The sequence below is a fragment of the Leuresthes tenuis genome, unplaced genomic scaffold (assembly GCF_036924035.1).
Source record: "Leuresthes tenuis unplaced genomic scaffold, fLeuTen1.0.hap1 SCAF_22, whole genome shotgun sequence".
Classification (NCBI taxonomy): domain Eukaryota; kingdom Metazoa; phylum Chordata; class Actinopteri; order Atheriniformes; family Atherinopsidae; genus Leuresthes; species Leuresthes tenuis.
In genome coordinates this window covers 3,673,063-3,691,770 of record NW_027325376.1, presented here as the reverse complement: position 1 = coordinate 3,691,770, position 18,708 = coordinate 3,673,063, and the positions used below count along the sequence as shown (strand labels likewise).

Below are 18,708 nucleotides of genomic sequence, written 5' to 3'. Positions count from 1 at the left end.
CACCCCCCCCGCCCCAGCTGTGAACACTCGCATTCAAACACACTTTGAAATGGTTTACGCTGCGTTTGTGTGTACAGACGGCAGCATTGAAAATGTACCAGACACGGGATCGGTTTGAAAAGTGGAATTTGTCTTTATTGAACCTTGGATAAAATACACGTCAGGCTGAACCCGTCATATCAGATCCATCAAGTCATCTATAATGTAGGAGCTCCAAAGAACAAGTACAAGAGCCTCAAACCAGCATTTCCCCATCTGTGGCTATGGGAGGATACACCAATCTGCATAAATATGTGGGCAAACAGCACAAAATGTGACGGATCTTTGAAGCTTTGGATCTTGGATAAATATTTACACCTTCAGAAGTTTTATTCTGCTCTCACAATGGCAAAATATTGTGTTAGCGTTCATATCATTGTGGAGTTTGCACTTATCTACAGAGGAGCACAGACAATGTTCGAGTATACAGTAAAGGACTGACTGGTAGTGAGATGATGTTTAAACCCAGAGAGGTTTGCAGCTACGGATTCACCAGCTCTTATTTACACACGATGTGAACAAACACACGTTTAAAGGTCACACACAGAGGAGTCTGTACATTATTTGCTGTGAACACTTAAAGCACTTTCATTCGCTTCTTTTCAACTCCTTCATGCACCTCCCGCTTTCCGTCACGTGTGCATTTCTTCATTACAGTCCAAAACCGGCCCCAGTCTGCACATTCAGAAGCCGAGAGGATATTTAGCACTTTTTAGACTCAGAGTGACTTCATCAAAGCTGATTTCAGGTTAATTAGACGTATGGAAACCTTCCTTCCATCATCGGGGCAGGAAGGCGTGTTACAAGCTACAGAAAAAAGCCTTGTGACGTCACTCAGGTCCAATTTAAATCTGGCATAGTGTACATTCGGGGAGCGCGACACAACAAATCCAGCGTAAATGGCACCAGACCTCCCGTTAAAAGCAACGATGGGATCATCTGGAACATGAAACTCACAGAGGATGGATCGTCATCGCTCAGATTTCTGAGGGGGCTGATGAAATCCACCCTCATCAGCGTTAAAAAACACGACTCTTTCTTACAAAATGATAAATACTCAGCAATGATACGAGTGGGAGAACGGAGAAAAATCCCAGGCGGAACGGCGTTAGTGAACAAGCTGAGGCTGATGCCCTGCATCGGCTCGGGAGAAATCGGCGTTTAAACGAGGGGCGAACGCCAACCGAACCAACGGGACTCATGCAAAAACGCTCCCGTTGTGGTTCTGCTTCACGTTTTATCGATGCAGCTCATTTATTCATCTGCATTTCTTTACGTTTTCATTCACAGGGCGACCCAAGTGGCCATTTCTGTTCTTCCTTCTCATCTTTCTGTCACTTCCTCGCCTCACTTCAAAGAAGTCGTGTTTTTTTCTTCCAGTTCGGACCCTCTTTAACCCAAATAAGTGTAAACCAAAGAAAAAAAAGAAAATCAAAGTGCACTATATACAGAGAATGAAATGTCAAATAATTTAAAACTGTTTGTACATAAAAAACAAGGCAAAAAGTGAGGTTGTGACGGTTAGTGCTGACGTTTTTCTGGCTGCTTTCTAACTGATCGTAACCTTTTTTTATCTTAACATCTGCGATGTGCATCCAGGATGGCGTCAGAGGGTACTTCATGCTACCTGTGAGATATAGGAAGTGCAGCTGTGGACTGAAAGCAGGTCAGAATCGGCCTTGCTTTGCTACAAACACCAGGCTCTCCTCTGTCTAGGAAGCAGCATGCTCATAAATGTGTGTGTGGATGTTCACTTTGCCATCGATGGCGGCGGCGGTTTGTACAGCGAAGCAGCCGTGACATCACGTGTGGTAATGCCTTTTCCAGTGTTCTTTAAAAAGTATGTTGTGGGTTTGATCGAACCGGGGCGCAAACAGCCTCTCCTCGCCGGGCCACTCGCCGTCACACCTCCCGCTTGGGACTAGCCAATCAGGGAGCTGCGTCTGGTTAGATCCACGTTGCTGGCACTTAATCCCCTGGAGTCTGAGAGGCCAGAGTTGGCATCCTGAAAACAGAGGAGTTAGCGTTTGGGTTGTGCTTAACTGTGAGCTGGTGACTCGTTTCATCTGGTTTCTTGTGCTGAATCAAGCTGTACCTGTGTGGTTTCCTCGGTGCTCTTGTTGAGATAGTTCAGGGAGCTCGCTCTCTTCATTCTGGGCAGCAAAACACAAACAATGTACTTTAAAGGTGAGCTCATCTCTGCAGGTCACTGTGTAAAACAACATGAATCATCTTTAAAATTCAGGAAAAATCAGCTCAAGTTGATCAAAAGAACTCAAACAACTTCATGTCTTCGAATGGTTTAGAAGAAACTCCACACCTGAGTTATTTATGTTTCTGTATTTATCAGACGCTTTTATCCAAAGCAACTTACAAATGAAGATATAACAGCTTTATAAAAAGCTAACAATAAGCTACATAGAAGGAACCCAGGAGTCCGACTCTGTCAGAGGGGACAGAGTAGAGATAGGGTGCAGGCATAGAAGGAAGTGCAGAAAGATAAAGTGCAGAGATAGAGGGGGGAGGGAAGTATTTAGTCCAAATTTCCATTTGCATGGCAGCTAAAAGCTGTAGGATTCTGCAGAAGAGAAGGGAACCGGCCGCTCTGAACCGAGCTGTATGAATATGGCTAAAAGGGAGCCGTTGTACTGTGTTTTTGTGGGAAGAAACAGAGCAAAACATGTCTTTTTAATCAAGTAAAACGCCAAAGATTCACTGGATTGAGCCTCATATTATTCAGATCTGTAGATCTGAATTTAATTGAATTGTTTTCCCAGGTAAAGCAACCCAGAATGAAAAAGGAGCCCTTCGGCCGGCTCCTCACTGACGTGGCTCGGGTAATAATCTCACCCTGGGTTGCGGGGTTCTTGAGGCCCACTGCCCTGCAGTTTCTTCACCAGCATTTCACTGCTCCTCCTCAGGGCGTCACGGAGCTTCCCGAGGGAGCCGCTGCGCTGCAGGGATCCGTTCCCGTCCTGAGGACCAGACAAAATGTTTTATGGACACATTAAGGCTGAAGATTCCCTCTTCATGGCCCATTCATGGTGGAAAGACATGAATAATTCCTTCATCTTTAGAGCCGTGTGAAAGGTTGTTGTCCTGCTGCTGATGACTAGCAGTGATAAAGAGAACTTACCCCGTTCCACTCAGAGGAGTCGTCCCCCTCGCCCTCCCCCCGCTGCCCCCCCGGCCCGTTGGCTCCACTGTGCCGTCTGTCACTGCCTCCAGCGGCTCCGTCCTTCAGCAGCTCCACCACCTTACTCTGGTTGATGGCATCGATACCCTGAGAACCACAGAGACAGAAAACTGAAGCAGTGAAGGCATGAAAAGCACAGCTTCTAACACGGAAACATCCCACCCAGCATGCGTCTCATGCTAAAGTGGAAAAACACGAATCTTTCCATGACTTTGACAGTTTAGGGGACTGTAAATCCCAGCCTGTTGAACTCAACACAGCCCACAGAGCTCATCTAAGAGCAGTAAGTCTGCCTGCTCTCTACCTGTTTGCGTGACTTGCTGGCGCACTCCTCCAGTGTTTCTGCTGCCTCCAGTTTCCCTTGGCGACGGTACAACGCTCCCAGGCTTTTGAGGGTTGTGTTCACGGTCGGGCTATTAAAAATGAAAACGGACTGAATGAATAAACAGATGCAACTGACCTAACAAACTTAAACAGAGTCAGCTCTATTCCTCCTTTCAGAACTTCAACTTAACCCTCTTATGAGGCTTTAAGGACCTGGAATATTAAATAAAACAGAAGCCACCTATGCGATGTGTTACTATCTTTAAAATTAATTCTGCAGCAGGAAACAGCCTCAAAAGCATCAACGCCTCGCCCCGATAATGGCGAGATGAGAGGAAGTCTCGGTTCAAACAATGAGAAAAACCTGCTTGATTCTTCAGGGGAGTGACTGTAAAGATCTGTAAAGTATGTGTGGACAGAAAACAGAGCGTCCTCCGTGTTTTTAATGCTCAGCAACACAGATCTGAGTAAAAGGGTGAAAGAAAGCCCGGGTGTTTTATCTCTCCCCTGTTAAAGGTGATAAAGGCCTCAGAAGGACCGTTCTCCTGCACTGACTGTGTGAATAAGTCCATGAACACGGCTCTCAGCGTGTCAGGAGAGGACTTTGTTGACTCACCTGTCCACCTTGCAGGCCTTATACCAGCTCCCATACTCAAAATAAACACCAGCGTCTTTGCGTTTGCCCTGAGAGAGACAGAGGAAACCAAGCATGAGCCCAAAGACCAGCAAGTTAAAATGTCCCCGTTGCCCTCAATGTGGGGCCTGCCAGCCAATGATCAGCTGAAAGAACTGACCTTACTCTCCTCCCTTTCCTCTGCGTGCATCCAGATTGGTTTGTTGTCATCTGCACAAAGAGCACAAAAGAAAAACCACACTGCCATCATGTTCAGAACACAGGGATCCCAAAGCTCCACGTCCAGGTAAGTTATTTTGATATAAAAGCATGGCTGCTACTCCTCAAACGCCTGCTTTGGCCCTTTCTTTAGCTGAGCATGTGAGCTCAGCGTGATACGTCGACATTAAGCTGCGTCACACGCTTCAGCATCACAGCTTAAGCCTCTGCTCTGCTGAGAACTCAGGCTAACGCAGGGATCAGGGAGCGACTAAACCAAACCCTGAATCCAGCAGGAAAGGAGCGGGCCGACCAACAGGCAGGAGTCAGAAATGTGGCAAAGGTCAGGTGACATGAGAGAAGACTTTATTCATCCCGAAGGACATTCGTGTGCCAGATAGCTCCAAATATACAGAAACAATATACAGATGACAACAACAGAGCATCAAATAGATTAAATATAAAAATGAGAGCCTAACGAGTAGCTTGCAGATGAGCAGAATAGCAGAAGAAGTAAGACACATTAAGTACAAAGTGAAGCAGTTTACATGGAGAGTAATAATGGGACTGAGGCCGTATCGCACCAGATGATGAATGTAAAGACAAACACACGATAAGAAATGCACAAGACAGGAATAATAATGATGAAAATAACACGGCACATTGTATAAAACATGACATTACATGCAGTAACAGAGAAATATGTTGCACTTTATACTGAACAGATTAATATTGCACATGATGATGTAGAAACTAAAGCTTTTCCTGGCTACGGGTGGAGGTCTACATCCTGTCCCTGCCTGCACTGTCACACCTCTCTGTGGGCTTTACTCACTGTTGACAGATCCAAACTCCTTCTCGTGCGCCCTGGTCAGGATCTCTTTGTACAGGACTTCAGCATCTTTGAACTTCCCCTGCTTCAGGTAGCATGTGGCCTAAAGAGAAAGGACAGGCATCAGAGTGTCACGCGCCGCACAAACACTCACGCCACGCCAAAAGGAACTAAATGGATGGAACAACATGAGCGAGGACACTTTGGAACATCGAGCGTCTGGTAAAGGCAGTTCCCACCAGGTTGTTTTTGGTCTTGGCCACGTTGGGGTCGTCCGCCCCCAGCTTAGATTCGTAGATCTCCAGGGCGCGCAGGTAGTAGTACTCCACCTCGTCGTACTTGCCCTGGTTCTGACAGAGCAGGGCCAGGTTATTGAGCTGCTTGGCCACATCTGGATGGTACCTCCCCAGCACCTGGAACACAAACAAACATGGGCGCATTTGCAAGGCAAATCCCAGCGGCCTGATCATTTGCGTTGGGTTGCAGGTAAACGAATAAACGTGGAGCTTCACCTTCTCTCTGATCTCCAGGGCCCTCTTGCACAGGGGCTCGGCCTCCCTGTGTTTGCCCCTCTTGCCGTACAGAACAGCCAGGTTGTTGAGGGTGGCAGCCACAGCCGGGTGGTCCTTCCCCAGCGTCTTCTCCCTGATGGCCAGGGCGTCATTCAGAAGGTGAGCAGCTTCCTTGTATTTGTTCTGGTCCCTGGAACAGAACGAAGAAACTGTTAAAAAGCTAACGACCTCGTCTGAATGCACGATATAAAACAACACCCCCTCCGTCCCACACCTGTACACCAAGGCCAGGATGTTCAGCATCGTGGCCACATCTGGGTGGTCGTGTCCAGACGTCTTCTCCAGGTCCTCCAAGGCTTGTTTGCACAGAGGCACGGCCACCTCGTACCTCCCCTGGGAGGCGTACTGGATCACCAGGTTGTGCAGCGTCCTGAGGCGAGCCGGGATCTCGTAGCCCCCCTGCTGGGCCGCCACCTCCCCACTGGGCTGGGCTTTAAGAGAGGTCGCTGTTAAAAACACATGAAACAAGTCTGCTAAGATCTGCACGAGTCTAAATGCTGCCTTCCTTTCTTTGTCCTGCACAGAGTCAGTAAAGTGCACATGAGGAGCGACTCGCGCTAACAGCACAGCAGGGAAATGAGCCTTTATGTTCAGGCAGTGACTGAAACACACCTCTGTTTTGACACTATACATCGAGTAAAAACAGAGCTGAGCTGCCGGCTCTGCTTTCAGACCTCTGCAGGAGTGAGTCGCTCAGCTTTAGTTCACCTAATGATCCCTCCATTAAAAAAGCATGGAAGAAAAAAGGCTTTAGCCTAAATAACGGCCTCCGTTATTACAGAGCATAAATAAGTGCTTCGTGAGGCTTTTGGAGACATGCCTGAAGGTCGGCTTTTATTCCCCTGCTCTTTATGGCTGTTGTTAAAAGACTATTTTCAAGGAAACACATAAGCTAAAAACTATTTAATCATTTCAGGTTCTTTTCTGCTCCAAAGAGACAAAAATCAAGGAGGAGTTTAAACTTGGAGACTTTATCCCGCTTGTGTACAGATGTGAAATACACCTCAGTGGTTTCTGAGCTGTGCACCTTCCCCTTGAACGCAGCGGCTGATGTCATACCTGGCCCCTGGTCATCGTCATTGGGGAACAGGTCATCCAGGCTGTCCTTTGAAGAGTCTCCGCCTCCACCGCCTCCGGCGCTCTGGTTCTTCTCCTCCGATGGAGAGACGTCGTCGTCGAACTTCTTGATCTGGTTCATGAACTCCAGGTGCTTCTTCTCCTCCTCCAGCTGAGCGACGCTCTGCTCGCTGCACTGAAGCTTGTGCTGAGTTCCCGCCAGTTCGTCCCGGAGCCACTGGTTCTCCTGGCAGAGCCGGCGCACCTGAGCACGCAGCTTCTGCTTCTCCGACTCCACGGCGCTCAGGTGGCTTGACAGGGCGATGATGACCTGGGGAAACAGGGCATTTCAACAGTGGGTGAAAATCCTGAAGCTTTGAGATGAAATCCCTGCTTAAACACACGTTCACAGTCACCTGCGCCTCGCCGAGACCCAGCTCTATGGCTTCCAGACTCTTACGGAGCAGCCCGGACTTCTCCTGGGCGACCGGCGGCTGCGTGCAGTCCAGCAGCGAGTTGAGGAGCTGGGTGTGTTCGCCACGCAGCGTCTCCAGACCCTGCATGACCGCCTTGGTGTTCAAGACGATCTCATCCTGGCTCAGCCGCTCCAGGGCTTCTTCACGTGGGTACACCATGGTGGACATTGCCTGGCTTCATGCACACTGAGTCGGGAGAAGAAGCAAAAACACTCTGTGAGCTTCGTCCGTTTCCGGGCCTGCTCTGTTCAGATGAGCGAGATAACAGAAAAGACAAGAGACACCAGAGTAAAGGAGACGATGCACAGGAAGGGAGAGAGGCTGGAAACAGAGGACGATGAAGATGAGGCGCAAGGAGAAACCAGATGGGAAGAAAGTGTCGTACGACAGTGGCAGAGAATAAGCATTTATTTGTACAGATTTCATTATGATGGAGAGATGAGTCCCAAACCCATCAAAGTCAACTCTGAGGCAAAGTATGCTGAATATTCCTCTTTAAAAAGCACAAAACACTTCGATTAGGACGAGCTGACACATGTTAACTGCTTAACATCCAGCAAATAACCAAAGCAAATAAAAGGACAGAGCATAAGAGGCATAAGAGCACCTGGTTGGGTGTGTGGAAGCCGGCCGTTCCTCCTTTTCAACTCTTTCTACACGATTTCAAAGAGGTTAAACAAGTGTCTTATTTCATCATTGTGTAACCTGGGTGGGGATGAGAGGATGCATTACTCTGCTGTAGTTAAAGCAGATTTAGATTACTCCCAGGAGGATTGCTGTGAGCTTGAACCTAACACAGCATCTGTCAGTGACTCGGAAATCCAATTAAAGGGAGAACCAATCGCTCAATGGATCTAACCCCCGGCAAAAGTAGAGAGAGAGAGAAACAGACACAATGAGAAAATCAGATATCCGAGGAGCATCTGAACTCTGATCCGACTAAAATCTGAATGAACGACGTCACTGGCTGATTTTAATTTATCACAAAGAAATGAAAGAGAGCAGAAAAGCCCCACAGATACCGAAGTTAATTCAGAACAGCAAATCTAATAATGTCTAATCACCTCAGAATCAGCTTAAAACATTTTCAGTGCTGAGGGAAACATCACTTCTGGTGGAAATTACAATATCAAAGTCATCCTGAGGGGAAGAATGTAAATAATAATTCATTATGTCATTAATAACTAATCAAATAACACCTAATCTTTTACTCACTGACAAATCCAAGAGCCTACAGGGACATATTTCAATGTCAAATGTTCAAAGTGTCAAATAAACTGGGACAAATCTCACAAATCTCTACTTCAGTAGAACACAATCATTTCTAATCATTCGTTTCAAATTAACTCCATTAAAAACAGCTGGATCAAACTTAAATTCACAATTTCCACAGCAGTTTTCACCACCTCTGCTCTTCTAGAACAGCATAAATTCTTCATCTTTGGGTGCTCAAGTTCAAATAATCAGCTGGTGAGTATCTACTGACATTAAAGGTTGCAAAGGCAACCCCCACAGCCTTACTGTGACAAATAAAAAGGGAGAGTCCTGCAAAAAGGTAGCATGCACGTGTGCTAACGCAGCTAAACTAATGTGGAAGTGGCATTTCGAGGACAATAAAAGGCAACATCCCAGCTGGATCCTGACATTTGGATGATTAGATTACAGCACTGAAGGTCCAAATACAGGAATTTACCAGCAGCATCTGAAATAACTCCAGCAGGAAGAGGACAGAGGAGTCAGTTGTGCAACATCGTGGCTTCCTTTCACTTCACAGCTTTGATGATAAACACGCACCTGTCCTCCTCCTCCCCACCTCCCCCCAGTCTGCCTCCCCCCCTCCCATCCGCCTCATTCACTGACTGCAATGCACCAATACTCGCGTTTCCCCTCAGTCCCTTCGTTTACAAACACAAGAGCACATCTAAGCTGTCAAAAGCCATAAAGCAGTGTCCCGAAATCACCCTTATGGCTGATCCGCGTATCGGAGCCATTTTAAGGCACAAATTAAGACAGGAGCCGGTGGATGGTCGAGGCCTGTGGCCGGGAGGGAGGCGCCGTTTGGCTTGGCAGCAAGATCAATGGAGGTGACCGGCAAGAACGACGCAATAACTCACAACCCATATGATCTCTGTTCAATAACTTCTAAAATCACTGAAAATAAGCGTTGGGTCTGGTTCCGACACGCAAGCGGTTTGTAAACAGTGCAGGCCCGATCTCCAATGTACGACAACACAAAGACTTAATATTTTACAGTAGTTAGAAGGCTGTACACTTCTTATTAAACATGGATATGGGACGTTACAAAGCCAATATCAAACAAAAAGCGACATTTCATCAGCAGCATTTGTGGACTGCGGATCAAACATTTGCAGATGTCGGCTTCTGGATCGCTGAGAAATACCCACGTTAATCACCATAACGTTTAAAAACCTACAATTTATCTGATCTATTTAACAGCGACAGATCTTTGTTACCGTCATCGAAGACAGATGCGATGCTCTCCGCGTTTGGAACAAAGCAGCAGCAGCAGCAGCAGCACAATGTTGTGATGCTCCAGAGAGACCTGCGTCAAACGCCCCGAGCTACAGCCACTTCCGGTAGCGCTTTTAAAAATAAAAGCCATTTAGAGTTGAGGCGATGCGCGCACTCAGCCCTGCTGCGTTAACAGTGTTAGAGGGGATCAATTCAATATAAATCGGAGCCATTTTGTTTATTAAAAATAGTTCAACGATTTTGTTACTTGAAATGTGCGCTAAACGTTAGTCTAACACTGTCGATCGCTTTACTTTGAAGAGAAGCCGGGTACCGAGAACGACCGTTAGGTTAACTGCCTTCACGAGCTAAGTTACTTTGTGAGGAGGTAAACCGAAATAGCTCCTGCACTACCGGGTTCAATTTAACACGATTACAACCACTAGTGAAATCTATAACTAAGCAAACAGTCGCTTCGGCGAGCTTGTAACTTTTTTTTACCTTAACTTACCCCGACTACTGGAGGAGGGCAGAAACGAGTCCTCCGCGTTGACAGCCACTGACGGCACTTTCATTCGGGAAAAAAGGGACGTTTTCGAAGATGCGCTTTCACCGTCCAGCGTGACAGTTGGGAGACGAAAATGGCAGTTTTCCCAAACCGCTAAAATCAAAGATCGAGCAAAACATCAAGATGATTCTTGACTTTTCCGAGTAGGGGTGGGGAAACCCCACAGCGCATGCGTGTAGCCGCCCCAGCTAACTTGTCCGGTTACCTGTGTTTCCTGGTAATTTTTTGCTTTGGTGTGACTCTAAAACAGTTAATGTTTACATTTTAAATTATATTTGAATATAATATAAGTATGTAGCCATTAAAAGAAATAAACAAACACATGACTTTGTAGGCTAAAGCTGTTTTGTTCACAGTTCGAAGTTTCTCAAGTGAAACTTTCACATTACATTTCAAAGCTAAACCTGACTTTAAGAATGATGTTTTCGGGACTAATGTGGCTTTGACCCTGACGGCTATCACCAACGGAAACAGATAAAATAAAATAAAAGGCCTTTCATAAACCAGGAAATAGATGAGAAGCCTCTTGTTGTGCTTATGCTCTTTGATTGATGACGTCAGCAGCCTCCATCCACATGAGCAAAAAGAAGACGACAGGATACTGGGAGGCAGGACATGTATCTCATCTACACGATCTGCCTCACATGCATCATGTGGTTTTCATATTTTAGCCTATTATCAAGGATGAAATTCACTCACCGACATAATTATGACTCAATTCATTTGTCTGCAAAAGGTTGAGGATGAGCACATCCAAACATTCATGTAGGTCGCTTTGTGTAAATAGTTGCACACTTGTGGTGATATTGCGTATGTTTTACTTGTTTTGGAAGGGTTCTTCTTTGCATTTTACAGTTTCCTGTTGCCCCTCCTATTTGTTTATCTGATACCTGAGAAAAAGAAGCTCAGCACACACACATATATTCTGAAGACAGGAGACGGTGCTACAAATCAGGAATATTTTTATTTTAAAAAACAAATGAAACAATGAACACTTCCACTGTTCACCCCACATCTGTCCCATTGACTAAAGCAATAATGAAAAAGCAGTACTACAAAACATGTCAAATTAAGAAAAACAAAAACAAAATAGAACTAGAATACAATATAACAAGTACTATCTGATATGTACAAGCATAATAGTTTATTATAACTTTTATAGGCAGAAGGCAAAATCAAAAAAAAGAAGAAAAAATGCTGCTGAAGAAAAATGGCATGTGCAAAATACTTTCCACAAGTCCACAAGCTCCCAGCAGAGCAACGTCTGCGGCTTTTACAAGCGAGCCCCGTTCCTCTGAGGACAGATGGCCAGTCTACAAGCTGCGAGGGAAACGGGGACGGCGTGTGGTCCGAAAGGTGAGCTTGTGGAGGCCTGAAGAAGACTCACTCATCAACAGAAGGGACATATTTCTGAGGATGGCGGAGAGAAAAGACACTGCTGATCACGGACAGAGATTATTGATGGACCGAACAGCTTCTAATCTCTAACCACAGACAGAGGAACCATCGTCACAAACACGGGTCGACACAGGTAAAAACGCACGGCAACGACGTGAAGACACACAGGACGACCAGAGTCTTCGGTAGGAAACGTGTCTAATTGAAATGATGACGTTAGAACAAGGATCACTTTTTTTTGTTGGTGTGTTTTAAGTTCTCAGCACCCCAAAAACCTACAAATATTATTCAATATCATCACAACTTCTTAGCATTTTGCTTTTGACAGGAATATTTCCAACTCTAATAGTCGAGAAAATAAAAAACAGAAGAGCTCTCAGAAGTGGTAGAAAATCCAACAGCATCACAGGCAAAGAGCTTGTCGAGCGAGTAGCGGCTGTTTCTCACGAAGGAAAGCGGCGTAAAATGTGGAAGGTTTCATTCCAAATGTAGAAATTTTGGAGCATTTTTCAAATTTACAAATGCCACATCCTGTCAGGATGAAGCATACTGGAAAAAAACAAGTCACCACTTACTTTAAAAAGCAGTAAACAATTTGGCAAACGGCTGCTGGAGTGGTTAAAGGTTTGGGTTGTGCAGAATCACCTGGTTTACCTACAGTTCACCTCAACTACAATTTAATGGACACTTAGGGGCAGTAGACATAATCTGAGCACATCACCGACATATTAAGATTTATTTTTGGAGAATTATTCATGGTGAACTTGTTGGAAAACAGCTGCATATTTACACATCTGGCAGATGTAAAGCCACAGCATATTTAATGAGCACAAGTCCAATTTTCACCCTCTGTTTTTAGCTTTTGTAGCTAACATGCTCTGCAGAGCTAAGAGGAGCCGGAGTCTGGTGGTGTTTTTTACTGCAGTCGAGACTCATCACATTTAATAAAGCTCCTAGTTTCAACTGTTTATAGAAAAATTCTGAGAAGCAATCATTTAAAAACTACATATTACACAAAAAACACTAAAAATTGTGCTCAAAACTTGGGAACTCAAGGCTTGTTTCCACTAATGCACCGTAGCCGCTAACTGCTAAAATATGCTAACGCTAACTAATGCTAACGAAGTAAATGGAGGGAAATAATCGGCCATTCGTCTGCATTTAGTTGTTTTATGGCAAATATCTTCCGTGTAGTTGTCTTTTGTCACATCAAATACATGATCTTAGAGTGTCTGTACTTTATAAGGTCATTTGGAATGAAACCACCAGTTTAAGTTCAGTTTGAGCCTCCTCTAAGTCCAACAGTTCATCAACGCTCACTGATATTCAGGAATAACCGAAACGCGGCTTCTGTGAGGAGGCCGTCAGTCCAACAAGCCCTTCACTGGTCGTCAACAAGAGAAAAATCTGCATGTTTTAAGGCTGCTTATTTCCTCTTTTATCCCTAAACCCCAAATATTTTAAGATAAGCTTGTGGTGTCTTGAAATCATCTGCTGTGGAACGTTTAATTTCTAAAAAAAAACTACAAACTCTTGGCATTTAGATGCTAAATAGCACATGTAAACTAAATTGAGTACATTCAGATTTTTTTTATTTGGAATTGCTCAAAAATCAATCGGGTGGTCACCGTGGTAACCGAGAGGCCGTTAGCCGCGCAGAGAGCCTTGAGCGGGAAACTTTACGTCACGGGTGCTGAACAACGAGACGCGCTGCTGACATCACAACTGTAACACTGCAACATCAACACGGGAAGAAACTCCAAAACCTATTCTCAGACTAACAGAGACCACTCAAATAAAGACACTGGCTTCAACACTATTAAAAAAACCTATTTTATAATACTTCAGTGGTGATGGAGAGTGTCACAATGCAGGTGACACAAGGCAGCGCTGCACAGGCTTCTTTTAAGGACAAATTAGAACAAATCGGTCCGCCGAACGCATATTAAACATGCTAAAAGGTGTCATTCCAACAACTCCTTTCTCAATGGACCTGAACTTAGTTTGATATTTAGTTTTTCCTTTAATTGCATTTGCCTTGTGTCAGACTACAAAGTGAACAGGATGACCACTGCAGCCCTAATCTGATTATCAGTGATATTGATAATGAGCACATCATCAACACAGTGTCAACACACACACACAAACACACACACACACACACACACACGTCAACCGCATGCCCCCCCCCCGTCATAGAATATAAAATTTTTCATCATGATTTGGTGATATTGTTACGTTTCCGACCACATTACATTTATTTGATCACACACACGCACTTTTACCTGTTACTGCACACTAATCACCTCACGATATCCTACAGAAAGCATGTGGCAAACGTGCCGAAATAGCAAAATAAACCCACCCTACGCTGCATTTCCTCCACACAAAATGGCCGTTAGGTCTCAGGGGAAGTAGGAATGCGCAGAGACTTTCAATCCTGATCAGGTCTGCTGCTCAGAGAAAAGAAAGCTGCCAGCTTGCTGCCAATAAAGTGAAGTTTTGAAGACGACTGGCGACCGTTGTTGTGCTTCATTGTGCATAATTCTCATAGTTTATCCGTTTTGGACCTTTTGAACATGCATTTTGTTGTGTCCTGTTGCTTATTTAGTCGCTGTGAAGAGGGTTAATCTACATTTCACCAGCTGCACTCCCCCGGACGGTCCTTGAACAGCAGAGCAAATGAAGATAAAGGAAACGGCACGTCGCAGTCGCCCGAAACTCTTTGCAATAACACGTAATATATGATCACAGAACAGCTTGAAAGGGAAGGTTTTATAGCTTTTTCACGAGAGCACAATTGTTTAAAAAACACACACACGCTTCCCCTTTATGTATATTGTTTCTTTCTTTTTTTTTGTTTGGCATTAAACATCCAAATGACTTATTGTAGAACAGAAATAAATGTTTAAATGGAAGCCCTTTAACTTAAAAAGTACACAAATGGGCGAGTTTGTAGAAATTCCTTCCACGTCTGACCATTTTTTGAGAGTTTGAGTATGAACCTGCTCATGCAAACTGAAGCCCTGCGGCATTGCTTTTTACTCTGAGTTACCGTTTCTGGCACATTAGCATGGTGTGTGTGTGTGTGTGCGCGTGCACGTGTTAGTTTGGAGCATGCACGTGTGGATCGGGTCTCGGAAGGGGGCCAAAACGCAGACGGTTAGACTTTAAGGGCTTGAAAGTGGTTAGTTGTTGCATGCTGTTGCATTCCTTAGAACAGAAACATAAATGGCAGTTAGCTAATAAACTTGTGCTGTAATCCCCTTGTAAACACTTGCTCACACACATACACACACATATATACTGTACATTCACGTGTGCATGCACACTCATTTAGACACAGACGCACAAAAAGGGGCCTTAAAGTGACTAGTAAGGGCGTTGCACCCCAACACCACCCATCTCCTCCCCCTCCTCCTCCTCTCTGGACTGTAATAAGGTGACTGTGGTTATAGTGGGATTTAATAGAGAAAATGGCCGCTCTGCAGGTTCTGGCAGGTGGGATCTGTGCACAGAGGTGAGATAGGAATGAGGAGAGTAGAAGTCGAGCGTCGGAGGAGCTCAGCCCTACGACGGGGGCTTGCTGTAGCCAAAAAGTCCAACAGGTAGGTATTTGACGTGAGTCGGCCACTGCGCGGCCAGCTGGAAGAACTTAACGTCGTTCCACTCCACGCCATCTATGGACACTGGAGGGAGACACGGCAGGGACTGAGTGACCGAGAGAAAACTACAACAAGAGCAGCAAAGTTAGCAATGAGACTAAAGAAAGCTTCTCCGGGGGTCCGGTTACCTTTCAGGATGGTCTGCTGCTGCTTGGCAGAGCAGATGAGTCGGCTGATGCCTTCAATGATCTGGCTCTTAGAGTCCACATCCTTCTCTTTGGGCTTCTTTCCCAGGAAGATGGTGGGAACTGACGGGAGGAATGGGGAGGTGAAAGTGAGACGAAAGCGTACTGAGGGTAAAACAAACACGTTCAAGTCCGACTAAATACATTTAAACGGCATTTAAATGAGACCTTCTCACCCAACAGAACTCAGAGGCCTCAAAAGGAGCCTTGGAAAACGACTGAGGAGAGTAAATAGAGCTACTGGATCCCTGACAAGAGGACAAGCCTGAAGTTATGAGGTTCTTCTGTGTGGTGAAGACATTTAAACAGATGTTGTTTCAGCCCAGCACTCTGCACATGAGGCAGAAAAGATAAAAGAAAAAGACCCCGCGGTGCAGATTAGCTGCAGGATCGTCCCGCTGTCATCAGAACTGAAGGATGATTAGAACAGCCAATTATTTTCTGGAGGAAACTCTGCACTGAAAAATGAAAACTGGTCACATGGAAAGTTTTAATGGAACAAAGAGATTATGAGTGTGAGAGATGACCCACGGGGGGGTAATAGCTGTACGATGCAGTTTATTTGCTGCACAATAAGATGTTGTGTATGCCTTAACTTTCACACATCCCACTGAAATATGAGCTGCGGCTGGTGTCTTGGGGGCTGTGTAGCGGTACTTATGAGAGCAATGACTGTCTGTTATATTGGTGCTAACGCTACTTTTATGCTACCAATTTCCTGTCTCCAGCCTGTTTTTCCTCCCCCTCATTGTCATTACGGTCTCCTTTCAGCCGTGTTCGGTTGCTGGATGTTGCAAACCAATAAAAAGTTCATTTTTTAAAACCATAGGGCGCACTTAAAATCCTTTAATTTTCTCAAAAATCGACAGTGACACTTAAAAAGCGGTGCATCTAACGTATGGATTAATTCTGGTTTTGCTTTCTGACCCGGAACAGATTTTATGTGGTACACGGCGCTCAAAAATCTGTCAAAATGTTTCAGCACAGCCTTGGTCAGCTGATGGATTGAGCATTACGGGCCACCGTAGTCACGAGCCTGGCGGCGTGATACGATCTGTGCTTCAGCATCAAGGTGGGTGCATTCATTCATTCATTTTCTACAACTGCTGCCCCAAACATGGCTGCTGTTCAGAGACATGCTGACAAAGCAGATCAAACTCAACGCAGCACAACAAGTGAGCTGAATAAAGTTGGACTTATCTGAGTTTTACTTCATTTAATGCTCCTTATAACCTGAAAAATACGGTAGTTAAAAACAGGGGCCTCTCAGTAGTGCTTGTGAAAGGAAAGTGTGACAATTGAAAGATTCTTAAGCAGTAACACCTTCCAACATCTAAGTGGAATCGAGTCTGCAGCAAAACACCTCAGTTTGAAAAGTAACTTTTCAGTAAAGTCAGCTGTCGGGCAGATTTACTGATTTTCCACTGAAATGTAGGGAATTAGGACTGGAAATGCTTGAGTAAAGCACACATATGAGTTTTTAAACGTTCCACCTGAGCGACTCGTTCGCTTGTTTCCACTTAAATTCCCTGCAGCAGCCCTTAAAACTTCCCCCCACTCACAGTTTTCTGCCCCATATTGTTTCATCCACGGCACATCTGTGCAGTTATTAACTGAGAAAATGGGACGAAGCGTCGGATCTTTCTTTGGAAAACTTAAAGAAACGTTTAAAGAAAGCAGCTCTGGAACATTTTCTACAAAAGCTTTGATCTGATGAACATGTGATCACCAGCTCACCTTTCTTGTTCTTCTCCTTGGTGACCACAGTCATGGCCATGGTGCTGACCTGGGTCTGTGGGTCGCTGCTGCCCCCTCCTGGAAGCCTGCTGACCTGCAGCGAGCGGAAGGCGCTCTTCAGTGTGTTTTTGCAGCCCGTGTCACGCCGCTCGCCCTCTCGCCGCTTCTCCGCCAGTGACGCCAGCCAGTAGTCCACCTGAAGGCCGATGGCGTCCACGCCATGAGACATGCTGGGGCTCCTGAGGACAGAAAATGTTCAGAAACAACTTTTCTAACAGCACCAGAAGCCAGTTAGTTATCATGTTTCAGGCCAAATTAGATTCTTTCTTTTTAAATGACTAAAAAAAGATGAACAAAACGCATTTAACACAGATTTAATGAGAAGTTTAAAATCCAGAGAGAAGAAGAAGAAACTTACCCTTGCACTGTCAGGACGCTGCCCATAGAGGGGGAGGACGGGGGAGTTGCTGCCTCTTTGATCATCCCCGTGGGGGAGCCGTGGGACGGAGGAGACGTGGAGGGTACGGCTAAACTCACAGCCACGCCCTCCTCTGGATCTCCTGGATAATCAAAAAAGGGAGGGAACATCGTTAAACTGTCAGCTGGATCCTCTCGGAGTGAAGGCGAAAGCTTCTGCAAACACTCACCTGTCGGGGAAGAGCCAGACTCGATGAGACCGACCTTCACAACCTGGAAAACAACAGGCGATGTCAGGGAAATATGCCAGTGACGAGCAGCACATTGCAGGAACACCCGCTGTTAAAATCTCACCCCAATAAAAGGAATGAACTTCTGGTAGGAGTCTTCATCTCGCCTGGGAAAAGAGGGAAAGAAGTGCGGTTATTCATGAAAACCTGGGGCGCCGTCCTGGAGTCTTTGTGTGCGCCTGCACTCACGTCCTGTGCTTGCAGGTGAGCATGGCCTCAGCGATGGGCAGCTGGTGCGTGACTGTGGCTCCGCTGATGTACTGCGTGATTCTTCCTGCTACATCCAGCTGATCTGCAGGTGAAATACAACATGTATCGGTCAACTGAATCCGTTTGGACAGAGAGACTGAAGGGGTTTGATCGATGTGGTACCCGTCTGCGGAGGCTCAGTGCGGCTGAACACGTCTCTCCAAGCTCCATCCAGGAAAGAGGAGCTGTAGCGGTTGTCAAGGGCTCCAAGATGCTTAGCAACGGGATGGGAGCCTGATTAAAAAAAGAAAGAAACGTGAAGACGGAAGGAAAGCCCGTCACCGTGCCAACTATCAACACATCCTGGGTGCCGAGATCCAATCATCGGGATCACAATGAACCGAACCGAACGAGCAGAATCAGGATATCAGCCTTCAGCAGCCTGACTGCAGGCCACCTA

The 18,708-nt window shown here is 45.7% G+C and overlaps 2 protein-coding genes across 7 annotated transcripts in view; both read right to left on the bottom strand.

Moving 5' to 3' along the window:
* Positions 1-113: 113 nt before the first annotated feature.
* klc2 (kinesin light chain 2) lies at positions 114-10,456 on the bottom strand. Of its 4 annotated transcripts, none has more exons than XM_072376528.1 (14): positions 10,301-10,456; positions 7,268-7,513; positions 6,855-7,182; positions 6,010-6,241; positions 5,736-5,925; positions 5,463-5,636; positions 5,227-5,326; positions 4,354-4,403; positions 4,176-4,243; positions 3,540-3,648; positions 3,176-3,322; positions 2,890-3,014; positions 2,135-2,192; positions 114-2,044 (listed from the first exon to the last, which is right to left on the bottom strand). In XM_072376528.1, exons 2-14 carry the CDS (start codon positions 7,493-7,495, stop codon positions 1,961-1,963), a joined length of 1,893 nt encoding a protein of 630 aa, XP_072232629.1. In that variant the 5' UTR covers positions 7,496-7,513; positions 10,301-10,456; the 3' UTR covers positions 114-1,960. The 4 variants fall into 4 exon arrangements, with proteins under 4 accessions (XP_072232629.1, XP_072232628.1, XP_072232627.1 ...); XM_072376527.1 differs by having other exon boundaries at positions 10,311-10,332; XM_072376526.1 differs by lacking the exon at positions 10,301-10,456 and adding an exon at positions 9,802-9,895.
* Positions 10,457-11,312: 856 nt separating this feature from the next.
* Positions 11,313-18,708, bottom strand: part of LOC140281977 (phosphofurin acidic cluster sorting protein 1-like) — a 54,918-nt gene continuing 47,522 nt past the window's right edge. For all 3 annotated transcript variants that reach the window (XM_072376501.1, XM_072376502.1, XM_072376503.1), the window contains 8 exons: positions 18,432-18,542; positions 18,249-18,351; positions 18,124-18,166; positions 18,000-18,042; positions 17,771-17,912; positions 17,353-17,591; positions 15,559-15,678; positions 11,313-15,454 (listed from right to left, as the gene is read on the bottom strand). In XM_072376501.1, coding sequence (XP_072232602.1) covers positions 15,336-15,454; positions 15,559-15,678; positions 17,353-17,591; positions 17,771-17,912; positions 18,000-18,042; positions 18,124-18,166; positions 18,249-18,351; positions 18,432-18,542 — 920 coding nt within the window. In that variant the 3' untranslated portion in view covers positions 11,313-15,335. The remainder of the gene's footprint in view (positions 15,455-15,558; positions 15,679-17,352; positions 17,592-17,770; positions 17,913-17,999; positions 18,043-18,123; positions 18,167-18,248; positions 18,352-18,431; positions 18,543-18,708) is intronic.

Excerpts from the sequence above, each read along its gene's own strand:
- klc2 (XM_072376528.1), bottom strand. The coding sequence starts at position 7,495 with ATGTCCACCATGGTGTACCCACGTGAAGAAGCCCTGGAGCGGCTGAGC. Across the intron at positions 6,242-6,854 it reads TGACGATGACCAGGGGCCAG|CGACCTCTCTTAAAGCCCAG; the intron begins GTATGACATCAG and ends TGTTTTTAACAG. Across the intron at positions 3,649-4,175 it reads AAGGCCTGCAAGGTGGACAG|CCCGACCGTGAACACAACCC; the intron begins GTGAGTCAACAA and ends CATTTTTAATAG.